Source organism: Symphalangus syndactylus, chromosome 2 (assembly GCF_028878055.3).
Source record: "Symphalangus syndactylus isolate Jambi chromosome 2, NHGRI_mSymSyn1-v2.1_pri, whole genome shotgun sequence".
Taxonomy (NCBI): domain Eukaryota; kingdom Metazoa; phylum Chordata; class Mammalia; order Primates; family Hylobatidae; genus Symphalangus; species Symphalangus syndactylus.
In genome coordinates this window covers 116,735,564-116,751,615 of record NC_072424.2, presented here as the reverse complement: position 1 = coordinate 116,751,615, position 16,052 = coordinate 116,735,564, and the positions used below count along the sequence as shown (strand labels likewise).

The window sequence follows — 16,052 nt, the reverse complement described above, 5'->3', positions numbered from 1 at the left end:
CCTGTAATCCCAGCTACTCGGGAGGCCAAAGCAGGAAAATCGTTTGAACCCAGGAGGCGGAGGTTGCAGTGAGCCAAGATGGCGTCACTGCACTCCAGCGCCTGGGCAACAGAGTGAGACTGTTTTAAAAAAAAAAAAAAAAAAAAAAAAAAAAAAAAAAAAAAAAAAAAAAAAAAGGAAATTTTGCTTAATAACTTTATTTAAAAAATTGTTAGCCACATAAAATAATCAGTTGTTTAGGGTACATCATAAGCAGTGCTATCTTAATTTATTGTAACACTTACATACTTGAGTGTTGAGAAAATGTCATGCTAATAAGATCCTTTGCTGCTTAGCCAAGTTTGAATGTTTAAAAAGAAAAAAGCTCTGATACCAGTAGCATGACCAATTATGATGGGGTGAATTTTGCAGGTCTCATTCAGGAACGTCGCCTGATAACACTGCACCACCACCTCCCCCTCCAAGGCCACAGCCCTCTCATTCTAGATCATCGTCTTTAGATATGAATCGGACCTTTACAGTCACCACAGGTAGGGGCTAGAGAACCGTAATGTACATTATCATTTAATTTTAAAGTTAATCCAACACACATACACATTTTATTTTTGTTTCTATTAATATGTCTTTTAAAAATATTGATCTGGTCGAGTGTGGTTGCTCACGCCTGTAATCCCAGCACTTTGAGAGGCAGGCAGATCACCTGAGGTTATGAGTTCGAGACCAGCCTGGCCAACATGGTGAAACTCCATCTCTACTAAAAATACAAAAATTAGCCGGATGTGGTGGTGCATGTCTGTGGTCCCAGCTACTCGGGAGGCTGAGGTGGGAGAGTCCCTTGAACCTGGGAAGCAGAGGTTGCAGTGAGCCAAGATTGTATCACTGCACTCCAGCCTGGGTGACAGAGTGAGACCCTGTCACCAAAAAAAAAAAAAAAAAAAAAAATTATCTGAAGGAAAATTTGGATGAAAAAGATAGCAGATGAGAGGCAGTTTTTTTTCTTAATAACTAAAGTGTGTTTGAGTGCAAATGATGAAGATGGGAACCTGAGAGATGTCACAGGAAATTTTAAAAGAACGATGTTGTGATATCAAGGGGTTTGGGGGGAGCGGGAACTGATAGGTCTCAATTTGGCTGATGAAGAAGAAGAACTGGCAGTATTGTTGTTACCTTGGTTAAAATAGAAAAGTTAGGGCAGAGGATGATGAAGTTGTTTTAGTCACTATGAGTTTAGAATGGTGAGGAAAAGTGAAGTGTTAAGTGAAAGGGAAAATTTGGAAGTTTTCATTTGATACCTAAACAGCAGTCAGAGATATGCGAAGAAAATGAAGATTGTGTGCTATTATGGAAACAGGCAGGAGTATGCCAGGAGGGCTTCATGTAATAGAGGTAAGAAGCAAAGTGAGATCTGATGAAAGGCTGTGAGATTTGGTATTTAGGTTACATACAGACCATGTAACAAGTTAGTACTTGCCTTCTAATACTTAACAAACATTCTTAGAAATCTTTATCATGTAGTCACATTCATTCAGCCTATTTCTTCTATTAACAAAGTGGTGATACAGTTACTAAAAAGAAGACTTTTGTATTCATGCAGGACAACAACAGGCTGGAGTTGTTGCCCATCCTCCTGCAGTGCCTCCAAGACCACAGCCCTCACAGGTAATTCTTCAAGGTATTTATTACTAAATGTCCCATGATCGCTTTGCCTGCTAGGTATTTAATTCTATTCTCAAATTATTTGGAAGGTCAGGAATGATCTGTTGGTAATCTTTAATGAGCATTTAATTCAGTGAGGCTAAATCTCATTTTGAAAGACGCACATTTCAAGAATGATCTGAGTTATTTTTTGAAAGAGCCTTAAAAGTGAAACAAATGATAATGTCTTGACAGAGAAGAGTTTAGTGGAAACAACAAAGGATTGGGAGATAGGAAATATCCATTAATGTTCTGGGTCTAGCAGTGACTCACAAAATCACTTCATCGGGCTGGGTGCAGTGGTTCACAGCTGTAATTGCAGCACTTTGGGAGGCTAAGGCAGTAGGATTTCTCAAGCCCAGGAGTTCCAGACCAGCCTGGGCAACATAGTGAGACCCCCGTCTCTAAAAACAAAACAAAACGAAAAAATTAGTCGGGTGTGGTGGTGTGCACCTGTAGTCCCAGCTACTTGGGAGGCTGAGGTGGGAGGATCTCTTGAGCCTGGGAGATCAAGGCTGCAGTGAGCTGTGATTGCACCACTGCACTCCAGCCTGGGTGACAGAGTGAGACCCTGCCTCAAAACAAAACGAAATACCCCCAAATAACCTCACTGCATCTCTCTGAATGTGTTTACTACATGAGTTAAGGAAGTATAATGACCCCTGCATCCCTTCCACATCAAAATTAGAGTGCTGTAGGAGACATTTATAAAATGCTTTGGGACAGCCTTAGTGGCTAAAGTTAAGGATCACATTATACATAAAATGAAGGAATGAGACTTAGCAGGGACTTGAAAGATAAAGTGGAATTTATTGGAGAGAAAGTATTCCAAACCGAAGGTATGACATCCACAAAGCCATGGAAGTTTGTGTTAAGCCTGGCACATTCCTCATGGGAAAACAAGTTAGTTCAGCACAACAGGAGTAGATGTGTGGAGTGATGAGAAATGAAGCTGTCCATATCGTAGTAAGAAGGATAGAGTTTTTCTTCGAGGAGATGAAGAATTTTTAAAGGGAAGAGACTTCAGATTTCTTTCTTTAGTATCCTTTACTTCCTTTGTCATAAAACATCTCACACTCTATTTTAATTTCTTATTTACTTATTCTCTTCTCCTGCTCCGGACTGTCAACTTTATTAGGGTATAAGTGTCCTCATTTGTTTTGTTCACAAATAGATATTCAGTAAACATATTTTTAGACTGAAGATGGAGCAGCATTGGTCTGGCAAAGGAGTGGAAGATGAAGGGAAATGTTCCTGACATGTTGGGAGAATAGAGCAGTGGTTTTCACACTTTAAAAAGAGCAATCTTTTTAAGAAACATAGTGAAACATTAAAAAAAATATTTAAGGAAGAAACTATTGTACATTAGCCCAATTAAGAAAAAAATACATGCAAGTGGAGAATGGGGGTAGGGCCAGACCTACCCTCTCCTTCAGTGTACTTTGTTTGCATTACAGTTTTTGAAAAAAATATCTTTTTATTGGAGGTTTATTATCTTAATTTTTTTTTAGTGTCTTAGCTTTTCACTTATGGTTTAATCATTTATTTAGAGCTAAATGTTACTGTAATACACCTCTCTGAACTTACAGATAATAAAACAGGGCATCTTTATATACTAAGTTTTCAAAGAAGAAGATGACTCTGTGACACTGATAGGCTGTTAAAATGTGTGTTCCTCTGTTTTGAACCATTGCACAGGCTCCTGGTCCCGCTGTGCATCGCCCAGTGGATGCCGATGGCCTCATAACTCACACTAGTACCTCACCTCAGCAGATACCAGAGCAACCAAATTTTGCAGATTTCAGCCAGTTTGAAGTATTTGCTGCATCAAATGTAAATGAAGAACAAGATGATGAAGCCGAGAAACATCCAGAAGTCCTGCCGGTCAGTTTTTGAGGGCTTGGCTAATTTTCTGCAGGCAGTCACTTCCCATACCATGTTGTGTCAACAGAGCAGATATTAGAGGGGACATCAGTGAGTAAAATATTCCCTGGGTTAGTGTTTCTCAACTTTTTTATTGGCCTCCAATATCTGCTGGTTGCAGTGTAATGCTTACTAAGTATCAGAGTCTGGTGGGGGTCGGGATTGTTATCACATGCAAAGACACCACCACCTGGCCGTGGCTAAAATGCTGCTTTGGGGGTTTCCATCTTAATGCTAAGCATCTGTCTGTGTGATTTGGTGAAGATTTCCCTGTCATAAGAGGCCATGGTTACCATAGCTCCACTCATTGCAACTTTTCCCTGAGGGGAATTTCGCTAGATGTAACTTTTAGATCTAATTACAACTTTAACTAAAAACAAATTTCAGCCAAACTTCTAATAAAAGCATTTAAAATTTGTATGAGAGTAAGTTGCCTTAGTTAAGCAAAGACTATAGGATACCAAAATTTAATATTCACAGTGTTCTAGGACATTCTATTGTAGTTCCAATGGCAAGAACCTCTCTAGGAATCTCTGACCTAAATTGCTGAGCATAAATGTGGAGTTGGAGAGACCAGAGGAGTTCTGCAATCTCTTTCATATAGGTCATAGCCATGGAAAATTTCCTACTAGCTCCCTTTTAAAACCTATAACTTTCTGCCGTGTCCATTAGGGGACTGGGCTGCATCTAGGAGGGTCAGAGTGGGCATGTAGAGGTGTGCACAGGGTACTGTACCCACTCCCCTGGGTGGATGCCTGCCTTCTCCCAACCATGAAGACTTCCCAGACTAACCACTTAGAGGTTCGGTGCAGTGGCTGCATCCTCACCCCGTCCTTCATTCCCTCACACATTTATGACCCGCGTCCTCGCCTGTCCTCCTTTCCCTCACACATCTATTACATAGCTGCATCCTCGCCCCCTCTTCCTCTCCCTCACACATCTATTACCTGCATCCTCGCCCCGTCCTCCTCTCCCTCACACATCAGTTACCTGCATCCTCGCCCCGTCCTCCTCTCCCTCACACATCTACTACCTGCATCCTCGCCCCCTCTTCCTCTCCCTCACACATCTACTACCTGCATCCTCGCTCTGTCCTCCTCTCCCTCACACATCTATTACCTGCATCCTCGCTCTGTCCTCCTCTCCCTCACACATCTACTACCTGCATCCTCGCTCTGTCCTCCTCTCCCTCACACATCTATTACCTGCATCCTCGCTCTGTCCTCCTCTCCCTCACACATCTACTACCTGCATCCTCGCTCTGTCCTCCTCTCCCTCACACATCTACTACCTGCATCCTCGCTCTGTCCTCCTCTCCCTCACACATCTACTACCTGCATCCTCGCCCCGTCCTCCTCTCCCTCACACATCTACTACCTGCATCCTCGCCCCCTCTTCCTCTCTCTCACACATCTACTACCTGCATCCTCGCTCTGTCCTCCTCTCCCTCACACATCTATTACCTGCATCCTCGCTCTGTCCTCCTCTCCCTCACACATCTACTACCTGCATCCTCGCCCCATCCTCCTCTCCCTCACACATCTACTACCTGCATCCTCGCCCCGTCCTCCTCTCCCTCACACATCTACTACCCGCATCCTCGCCCTATCCTCCTCTCCCTCACACATCTACTACCTGCATCCTCGCCCCATCCTCCTCTCCCTCACACATCTGCTACCTGCATCCTTGCCCCGTCCTCCTCTCCCTCACACATCTACTACCCGCATCCTCGCTCTGTCCTCGTCTCCCTCACACATCTATTACCTGCATCCTCGCGCCCTCCTCCTCTCCCTCACACATCTACTACCTGCATCCTCGCCCCATCCTCCTCTCCCTCACACATCTGCTACCTGCATCCTCGCCCCATCCTCCTCTCCCTCACACATCTGCTACCTGCATCCTTGCCCCGTCCTCCTCTCCCTCACACGTCTACTACCTGCATCCTCGCCCCATCCTCCTCTCCCTCACACATCTGCTACCTGCATCCTTGCCCCGTCCTCCTCTCCCTCACATATCTGTTACCTGCATCCTCGCTCTGTCCTCCTCTCCCTCACACATCTGTTACATAGCTGCATCCTCACTCTGTCCTCCTCTCCCTCACACATCTATTACCTGCTCTCCCCTCTGCCTTTCAGTAGCAGAGAAAGCTCATTTAATAAAGTTCCTTCAAGTTTCTTATCATCATCTCAGTTTTCTTGCCAGAATATTTAACATTTTACTCTGATTTGTTACATATTCTATATGCATAATTACATGTTATGTATAATTAATAGTGATAAATATATTCATTTTTAGGCTGAAAAAGCTTCTGATCCTGCAAGTTCTCTTCGAGTTGCCAAAACAGATAGTAAAACTGAAGAAAAGACAGCTGCTAGTGCTCCCGCCAATGTGGTATGCAAAATGTCTTTTATAATAATAATTTTGTACATCATAAGTTATGTGAAATAATTTTTAGAAATAAGGTCAACCAGAAATCATCTAACCCATTTCTCTGCCTTTAACTGTAGTATAGTCAGTCTAGCTCAGAACAAAGTCTGCGTATTTAATGGAGATGATATTCTGTAATCTATGTTAAATATGTGTCACAGGTTCTCAAAATTTAAGTGGTTATTACATTCTTCCCAATATATAAGGTAGAACTTCTTTATAGGTGAAATTCAGTTTCTTTTATTGTAGTCTTCAATATAATAAAGAAAAATTATCAACCCTCTAAGGTTGTTGTTATTCCCTGTTCTCTTAACTTGTTCTTTAACTGTTTTAGGTCTAATTTTTTCCCCAGCATTTTATTATGAAAACGTTTAAGCATACAGAAAAATTGAAACAATTTTTCATTGTACATCAGTAAATTCACTACCTTATACCATTATTATTTTAGTATACTTGCTTTAATACATATCTCTCCATGCCATCTGTTCATCCGTCAATCCTTATCTGTTTTATGTATGTGTTAGTCCGTCTGCATTGCTATAAAGGAATATGTGAGACTGGGTAATCTGTAAAAAAAAGAGGTTATGCCAGACACAGTGGCTCACACCAGTAATCCCAGCACTTTGAGAGTCCAAGGCAGACGGATCACTTGAGCTCAGGAGTTTGAGACCAGCCTGGGCAATGTGGTGAAACCCTGTCTCTACAAAAAGTACAAAAATTAGCCGTTTGTGGTGGTACGCGCCTGTAGTCCCAGCTACTTGGCAGGCTGAAGTGGGGGGATCGCTTGAGCCTGGGAGGTGGAGGTTGCTGTGAGCTGAGATAGTGCCCTACACTCCACCCTGGGTGACAGAGTGAGACCCTGTCTCAAAAAAGGAAAAGAGGTTTATTTTGCCTCATGGTTCTGCAGGCTGTACAGGAAGCATGGTACCAGCATCTGCTTCTTGTGAAGCCTCAGGAAACTTAGAATCATGGCAGAAGGCAAAGTGGGAGCAGGTGTGTCACATGGCAAGTGAGGGAGCAAGGAGAGATGCCAGGCTCTTTAAACAGCCAGCTCTCATGTGAAATCAGAGTGAGAACTCATTCATTACCTTGAGAAGGGCACCAAGCCATTCATGAGGGATCTATCTCCATGACCCAAACACCTCCCACTAGGCCCACCTCCAACATTAGAGGTCACATTTCAACATGAGATTTGGAGGGGACAAATATCTAAACTATATCAGTGTACTTTAGATTGCAAATATCAGTACACTTTCCCTTTGAGGGAATAATTTTGGTAACTTTTTTTTTCTGTTATCTAGACATTCCCAATAATTATAAAAACAGCATGTGTTTCTGAAGTGCTTAAATTCTACTTTCTGGACGCCGTGTGTGTATTAGTCTGTTTTCGCACTGCTATAAAGATACCACCTGAGACTGGGTAATTTATAAACAAAAGAGATTTAATTGATCACAGCTCCACATGGCTGGGGAGGCCTCAGGAAATTTACAGTTATGGCGGAAGGCAAAGGGGAAGCAGGTGGCAGGATAGAAAAAGAGTGAGGAAGTGCCTCACTTTAAAACCATTAGCTCTTGTGAGAACTCCCTCACTCTCATAAGAACAGCATGGGGAACCACCCCCATGACCCAGTCACCTCCCACCAGGCCCCTCCCTTGACACATGGGGATTACAATTTGAAGTGAGATTTGGGGACACAGAGCCAAACCATATCACTATGTTTTATTACATTAGTAGTCCTGTGAGTTTTTAAGTAATGAACTTTATTTTTGTCAACTCACAGTAACAAATTAAAAATATCACTTAACTAAAGAGATAGCAGTTGACTATTGTTTTTATTTATTTACAGGTAAATCAAGTTACGGTAAATGCCAAAATGCTGTTTTTTATTCTGCCAAGGGCAGATTCATAATCACCAACAAACTGTCAACTCATTTTTAAAAGTTGTAATTACTGTGCATATTAATAGTGATGTTTTTGGTTTTTTAAAGAGTTGCCCAGCTTTCCATTACTTTATAATGTTATTTTATTCATTAAGATAAATGTTAGTATTTTTGAGTAAGAAATCCTATGGTGATAATGCATAGATATTTCTGGAGACTGCCTTTGTTTATTGTTGAACCGGTATATATTGATTCTGTATCATATTTATGTTAAAACTGTGAATATTACAGTCTTGCATCAATATGTTGCTCTAAAAATATTTATATTGCAGGTATATTCATGATTGTAGTGTCAACTAGAAACATCTTTTCCCACTGTAATTTAAGTTAGCTCTTGCCACAAATATATAGATTTAAAGTAGGACAAGTAACTTTCAATTTTCCAAGAGCAAATGGCTTAAAGAAAGCAAATGGTGTTGCAAAGTGCTAACTATGAATGTCTTCAGAAATGCTTATTATTAATGAAATTCTTGTCTTAAAGAGCAAAGGCACAACACCACTTGCTCCACCACCTAAACCTGTTCGAAGAAGATTAAAATCAGAAGATGAATTAAGGCCAGAAGTTGATGAACATACACAAAAGACGGGTGTCTTAGCTGCTGTTCTTGCATCACAACCTTCTATTCCCAGGTAATCAAAGCTATTCCTAGTCACATTTAATTACTAAGAAGAAAAAGCACAACAATTAAAAATAATCAAACTGGGCCAGGCATGGTGGCTCACACCTGTAATCCCAGCACTTTGGGAGGCTGAGCTGGGCAGATCATTTGTGGTCAGGAGTTAGACCAGCCTGACCAACATGGTGAAACCCCGTCTCTGCTAAAAATACAAAAAAATTAGCCGGGTGTGGTGGTGCACACCTGTAGTCCCAGCTACTCGGGAGGCCGAGGCAGGAGAATTGCTTGAACCCAGGAGGCGGAGGTTGCAGTGAGCCGAGATGGCACCACTGCACTCCAGCCTGGGTAACAGAGCAAGACTCCATCTCAAAAATAATAATAATAACAATAATCGGACTGAAGTAAATTACGGTCAGACTAGTTCTTTAATTGAGCAGAGCCTTGTCATGTATGGGTAGGTATTCTTCCCATGTTTCCCCCTTTATTATTAAGTTGAATTTCAATTCTATTTTAACACCCTGTTTCAAACCCCGTAGCAGTACATTTTTTAAACTTGATAGTTTATAGTAAAACTGGTATTTTAATTATGGTGTTCTAGGCCAGGAATCAGCAGATTAAGTCTTAATGGGCCAAATTCAGCCTATGGCCTGTTTTTGTATAGTCCATGAGCTAAGAATGACTTTTTCTTTTTTGTAGAAGAGAGAAGAAAAAATAGAAGAGAAAAGAAAACAAAAAACTAGAATATGAGACACAAACTCTTTAGCCCACAAAGTCTGAAATTATTTACTATCTGGTTTTTTACAGAAAAGGTTTGCCAGTACCTACTTTAGACTCTTTTACTTAAATTCAGGTGATTCTACAGAAAAAGAACTTTTTTAATAATTTCTTTTTTTTTTTAACCTTTCCTATAGTGCTGAAGCTTATATACTACTGCAACTGAGCAAGTGAGGTTGAGCTGTGCTAGTAAGGAAAAAAGATGCTCTTTTTGCTTCTCGTGTTTAGAAATAGATCAGGAAGGAATAGAGAAGATTTAAGATAAGAAATGAAGGTTATGGGTTTTTTTGCCTTCTTTATCTTCTCAGATCTATTGGGAAAGATAAGAAAGCTATTCAGGCATCAATTAGACGTAATAAGGAAACCAACACCGTTTTGGCCAGATTGAATAGTGAATTGCAGCAACAATTAAAGGTAATATAGTTTCTGAATCTTTATAATGTTCCTTATCTTAGTAAAGAAGCCTAAAGAGAAGGAATGTGACCTCAGATACCTCCAAGATCACATATATGATTCTCTTCTCTAATTTTCTAGATGCTTTGACTGTGGTTAGTTTACCCCTCCCCGCCACACACACACACACACACTCACACACACACACACACACACACACACACACACACTTTTTTTTTTTTTTTTAAGAGACACGATCTCGCTCTATCACCCTGGCAACCTGGGCTCAAGCTATCTTCCCACTTCAGCCTCCTGAGTAGCTGGGATTACAGACGTGAGCCACTGCACCCAGGTCCTAGTTTGTCCTTTTATCAAAGACAACTCAGATTCCATTAAAGGGACTTAAACAGGTCTAAAGAAGAAGAGAAGTGGCAGCAATTTCAGTCGTCTTGCATGTGGAAAGAGAAAAGGCAAGCCTTAAATAGAAATGCTGCTTATGCAGTGTGTACTACTGTTATCTAATACCTGAGAGGAATGTGTTTGTTTTCTAGTAACTATAATTTCTTTGCATCCCTAGAAATAAAAATTACTCCTACTTACTCCTTCCTTATTGAGTCAAAAAAAAAAAAATTTACTCCCAGAATCGCTTATGGTTTCCCAGCATTATTAGGTACTCATGTCCTACAAACCAGTGGTTCTCAAACCTTAAGGCATATACAGGTAATCTTGGGTCATGTTAAAATGAAGACTCTGGTTTTTGTAGAGCTAAGGTGGGACCTGGGAATTCTGCATTTCTCATAAGCTTCCAGGCAGTGGAGATGTTGGAGCACTGTTGGCCCCACTTGGAATAGAACAAAGATGAGATGAGAGTCCATGGAAATGAAAAATGAATGCAGTTAGTTAATTCTTGTAACATTCTGTTCATGCTCCTCATTTAGCATTTATTACACTGTCCTGAAATTATTATCTGTGACACATTTGTCTCTCTGTCCTACTACAGTGAACTCATTGAGGGTAAATCATAATCATTTCTGTTTAGGAAGACCACGTAATATACCATCCAAATCAAGACACTTTTGAGAGGAAAAAAAGAGGGTTGAATTATTATTATTTAGGCCAAGACACTGGGTATAAACTGGGATTGTCCTAGATAAACTTATGACCATCTTGTCCCTGTCCTCGAAACCTGGTATGTTAGGCATTTGTTAATGTCTGTTGAATGAATGATATAAACTTATGACCACTTTGTGTCTATCCCCAAAACCTAGATCATATGTTAGGCATTTGGTAAACATCTATTGAATGAATGATATTCTTGTATAACTCTGTGATCAAAGGAGAGACATTTTTAGTTATATGATTATTAATTTAGTCCATTGTACAGGAAAAAAGAACTTAAAGACAAGCTTAGTAGTATAATACCATGAAGATGAAAATTTTGTTAATGCATGTTTTTCTGAACCAGGGAAGACCATTGAAACAAGTATATAGAAGCTATTTTGAAAAATTACTTTTTTCCTTACTTCTGAGAACAGAAAATGGGAAGTAAGGTACAAAATAGAGGTAGTTCTGGTTAAAACACAATACTGTCCATTTGAAAGAGAAAAAAAGGAAAGTAAGTAAGTTAGAATATGGTGGCTAACTGAAAAGACTGCCTAAAATCAACATTGATTAAAAATTCTGAATGCAAAGTTATTCTTTGGGAAACTAGAGCTCAAAATGAGATCTAGGAGTTGATGTAGCCAGATGTCATCACTAGGGAAAAGAAGCTACATTAACAAATTCATCTACAGTTAACCCAGGGGGCAGGTTTATTGCAAAATTCAGGTGTTAATACCCATTTGTTGCAAACAGTGACTTTTCTAATAACTAGACATTCTGTTACCCTGATTTGTGTAATAAGAAAATATTTGAAATTACTAGGATCTTATTTTAATATTAAACATATAAAGAAACTACATTTCTAAAGTGAAGTATACTTTTAGCATATGAATAAGCTCTCCCTTAGTCGTCTTGACAAATTTAAATTGTTTTCTTGAAGCAGAGCTGTTGTTAGATATTTCTTCATTTTTATATACTTTGAAACATAACTTGGCCTTTGCATCTTTTTCAGGATGTTCTTGAGGAGAGAATTTCCCTGGAAGTTCAACTGGAACAACTTCGACCATTCTCTCACCTATAAGCCAATTGCCGTTAACTGTGAACATACTTGTTTTTAAGTGGTTTTGGGTTCAAAGCCAATTTGGAGACCCAAACATTCAGCTCACTGCTTAATTCAACATTAAATTTTATGATTCTGTTTTGCCCTATATGTTCACCATTGTATTTAAGTATCTTTTATTTTTTAATTTCGACAATAAAAAGGTCAGGATGACGTTTTCTGGAGGGTAGATTGTGTTTGTTGGCACACCCACCTTTTCTGTTCCATAGCATCTGGGATACGCAGTGCTTCTATGGCTAATACCACACACCAATTTAATTTATAGAATAGGCTCCTCATTTACGTCTCAGTCACAGACTCAGAAATAAATTGTCAGTTTGTCCTTTTATGTTTAATATTTTACATAAAGCCTCTATTCTATAAAAATCTTTAGAAAGAATTTCCCATTTAATTTTTGATTTTAAAGAATTATATTGGATAAGGCGGTTTTCACCATAAGCTAATTTACTCTCTGCAGCCATCTACATTCCTCACAAATCATGTGGTACGTTCAAACCTCTTTTACATGTCAACTTGTGACAAATATAAACATGTCAGATTTTATATTTTCCTTGTGGAAATGTGATCAACTTCATCAGTGACTTCGAACTATTTTATGTGAGCTTGAATAATTCAGCAGTCATGTAAACTTATGAAATAGGTATGAGTAATGGCCTTTCTTAATTTTTTTAAGTATTGTTTTAAAACTTCTGAGGATCTCAGTTATTCCCAGAATAAAGGGAAATTCCTTAAGATTTCTAGTTTACCTTTAGCCATCTTGTCACTCATTCTTCTGCTATACAGACAAGTTTTTCCTATTAATGAGTTTCTGGAGTATGCCTTATTCAGGACAATATACTGTTGTAGATTTTGTTTAATATTATATGATATATACATTTTGATCCATTGCTAACAGCAGGTATTCCCTTTACGATTTATTCTGTCTATAGGATCATAGATGTTAAGCTGCATGGATATATCTTGGCAGAATCAGAAGCGTGGTTTTACACCAATAAAACAGCATAATATTTTAACTTTTGTTCATCTTTTTAACAAGATTTAAAGTTTTAAGAAATAGAAGATTTTGCATTTTCATTTCTGAAAGAAAAATGTTTAAATACTGTAGATTCATAGTCCTAAACTGCAGCAATAGATTTTGTTACTATAAACAAGAATACGGAGAACAAGGGAAACTGACAACCTGAAGCTGCCAAGATTAATACAATTTTTACCTGACAATATCTAGGTAAAAATATACATCAGCTGAAGTGTGCAAGTGGCTTTCAGTAAGGCTTTAGTTGTTAAATAATCAATTTAAAGCATTAAAGGCCCAGGAAACTACTCAACACCTATTTTTTTGAGAGTGTTTGTTTTAAAAGACATTTTTACTCAGCTGCATTTCATTACAAGCAAGTTTTGCTGTTTCTATTTATTTTTGTTTTTTAAAATTTGCTTTTTAAAAATAGCCTTCTAATTTAACAATGTCAAAAATATTTTTTAAAGCTTCTTAGAATTTAGCCTTCCAATAAATAACACTTAAAAATTATAGAAAACTTCTTAGTACTTTGTAGTGGTATATCTTTAATGCTCCCTAGAGGAGTACATTCGTATTAAGGATAAGTGTGACAAGTTTTTGAGTAAATTGCCATTTGTATTTCTTGTCCTTTTTTTTTTGAAACAGAGGTTTGCTCTTGTCACCCAGGCTGGAGTGCAATGGAGCCATCTCAGCTTACTACAACCTCCTACTCCCGGGTACAAGTGATTCTTCTCCTGCCTCAGCCTTGCAAGTAGCAGGGACTACAGGCGTGTGCCACCAAGTCTGGCTAATTTTGTATTTTTAGTAGAGACGGGGTTTCTCCATGTTGATGAGGCTGGTCTCAAACTCCTGACCTCAGGTGATCCACCGCCTCGGCCTCCCAAAGTGCTGGGATTACAGGCTTGAGTCACCAGCGCTCTTATCCATATTTTAAATCAATAATTGTTTCATGAAAATGTTAAAAATGGTAAATCACCAACAAATTAAAATATCTTTCTAGACTGATCACTTAAGAAACACTTTCATTCTGCTTTTTTCATTAGATCATAAAACAAAGCTTTACACAACGTGCTTGCTCTGTCTTAGGTTTCATCACATCAAATTACTCTAAATAATATTATCCATGAAATATAGCTACCAAAAGAAGTAGTTCAAAATTTTGGACTCAAAATGCACTTATACATTCTACATAAGTGAGCACAAGTGATAAAGTTTAGAAGTTGGAAAGATCCTATGGGTCATCTTAGTTTATCTCATCATCCATGACAGTTACTCTGTTTCTTACTAGATATTTTGGAACAGAGCATACATGTTGTCTGTCTTTGCTGGGGAGAATTGGCACCCCTGAAGTTTTCAAGTTCAGTCTCACTTCTCCATACTGCTTTTGATTGCATTTTGAAGTACTGACAGCCATAGGAACTTATCATCCTCTATTTCTGTAGCACAAATCCATTTATATTTTGGGCCTTGAAGAATAAATGCATTCTTGACATCTGTAAAAGCATTTGAGGTATACTAATTAATCTTTGCAGGTAACAATAAAAATGAGAAAAAATGTTAATACTCAAAAAATCATCATCTTTAAGAATTTTTTAAAACCTAAAAAGAAATACATATCCAGTGTAGAATATAGCTTCCTAAAATTACTGAATAATTCAAGTGCAGTGTAAAATGATGTCTTTATATTACAGTTATTGTAGTTAGCAATTATTTTAAAGACTAATGGATAGATGATGTAATGTTTTTTAATTCCTTGTCTCAGTCACTCCAGAAGGAACTGGAATCAGTAACAGTCTTTACTGATAGTTGTTATAAATAAAGATGCTAAGAGCTAGACCTAGACGACCTCAGTATGAGAGCCAGTGACAGAATCAAGCCAGCTACTTAGCTGAATGCCCACTATCTATTAGGTTACTTAACAATGTTTTGACATAGGTCACAGCTGATTGTCATGATGGGAGGGGAACTGAAGGAGACATGTTTCATACACTAACCATACCCAGTGATGATAGGTAATTAAGCCTTTTTAACCTGAGTTTGTATTCTAGTTGGAAATACTCATATTTTTCTCAGGCTCAGATTTAGAATGGGGCTGAAGCCACTGGGAAATAGCCCTTTTATTTAGTTTGGTACTTCTGTAAGGTCTTGGGTTCCAACTTTAACCAAAAGTCCTGTCTTTACATGCAGTGAAAAACATTGGAATGAGAGATGTTACATTCAGATTGCCTGGCCTAACAGATACCAGAATAAGATATAGATATAGATCCTTTTAAGCTTGGGAAGTAAAGTATAGGATAATAACAAAATAGGTATAGCGGGTTTAAGTAGGATTTCGTTTTTGTGACAAAATGATATTTCTATTGGAATTATTGTGCGTGAATAATTTACCAAGCATCCTTTGCATATCTGTTGATTCCTTTATTTAACAATTCCCAGCTTAGATGCAAACTTTTTTTTTTTTTGGGAGACGGAGTCTCGCTCTGTCACCCAGGCTGGAGTGCAGTGGTGCAATGTCGGCTCACTGCAAGCTCCGTCTCCCAGGTTCACGCCATTCTCCTGCCTCAGCCTCTCTGAGTAGCTGGGACTACAGACGCCCGCCACCACGCCTGGCTAACTTTTTTGTATTTTTTAATAGAGATGGGGTTTCACCGTGGTCTTGATCTCCTGACCTCGTGATCCGCCCGCCTCGGCCTCCCAAAGTGCTGGGATTACAAGCGTGAGCCACCGCGCCCGGCCACGCTTATATGCAAACTTAAGGAAGAAAAGGTAGTGTCAAATATGTAATAATCACTTAGTCCTAGTAGAATGGGAAAGTAATAGATAAAAATTTAAAATATGCTTTAAGACTGTAGCATCTTCAGACAGTATAGAATAGTGGTTGAGAGCTCCAGCTCTCATGCCACTGCTTCAAAGAACGGTAATATGGGGCCTTGCCTCCCTTTGTGATTTTTGAAAGCTGTTTTCCTAATATCTAAGGTTCGTATCTGAATGCCAGAAGCCCTGTCTTTAACTATTTCAAAGGTAGATGAAAGTTTACATTGTTTAA

At 39.0% G+C, this 16,052-nt stretch overlaps 2 protein-coding genes across 12 annotated transcripts in view; one reads left to right on the top strand and one right to left on the bottom strand.

The window, feature by feature from the left end:
- REPS1 (RALBP1 associated Eps domain containing 1) overlaps positions 1 to 12,149 on the top strand; it is an 85,094-nt gene extending 72,945 nt beyond the window's left edge. For 7 of the 11 annotated variants that reach the window (XM_055265486.2, XM_055265466.2, XM_055265517.2 and 4 more), the window contains 7 exons: positions 412 to 530; positions 1,595 to 1,659; positions 3,394 to 3,579; positions 5,914 to 6,009; positions 8,468 to 8,616; positions 9,686 to 9,791; positions 11,884 to 12,149. In XM_055265486.2, the coding sequence (XP_055121461.1) occupies positions 412 to 530; positions 1,595 to 1,659; positions 3,394 to 3,579; positions 5,914 to 6,009; positions 8,468 to 8,616; positions 9,686 to 9,791; positions 11,884 to 11,952 (790 nt within the window). In that variant the 3' untranslated portion in view covers positions 11,953 to 12,149. The remainder of the gene's footprint in view (positions 1 to 411; positions 531 to 1,594; positions 1,660 to 3,393; positions 3,580 to 5,913; positions 6,010 to 8,467; positions 8,617 to 9,685; positions 9,792 to 11,883) is intronic. The other 4 variants (XM_055265502.2, XM_063622664.1, XM_063622655.1 and 1 more) reach the window with 2 other exon arrangements.
- A 1,469-nt stretch (positions 12,150 to 13,618) lies between these two features.
- Positions 13,619 to 16,052, bottom strand: part of ECT2L (epithelial cell transforming 2 like) — a 106,948-nt gene continuing 104,514 nt past the window's right edge. The window contains exon 21 of the mRNA XM_055265429.2: positions 13,619 to 14,499. Within this exon, the coding sequence (XP_055121404.1) occupies positions 14,372 to 14,499 (128 nt within the window). The 3' untranslated portion in view covers positions 13,619 to 14,371. The remainder of the gene's footprint in view (positions 14,500 to 16,052) is intronic.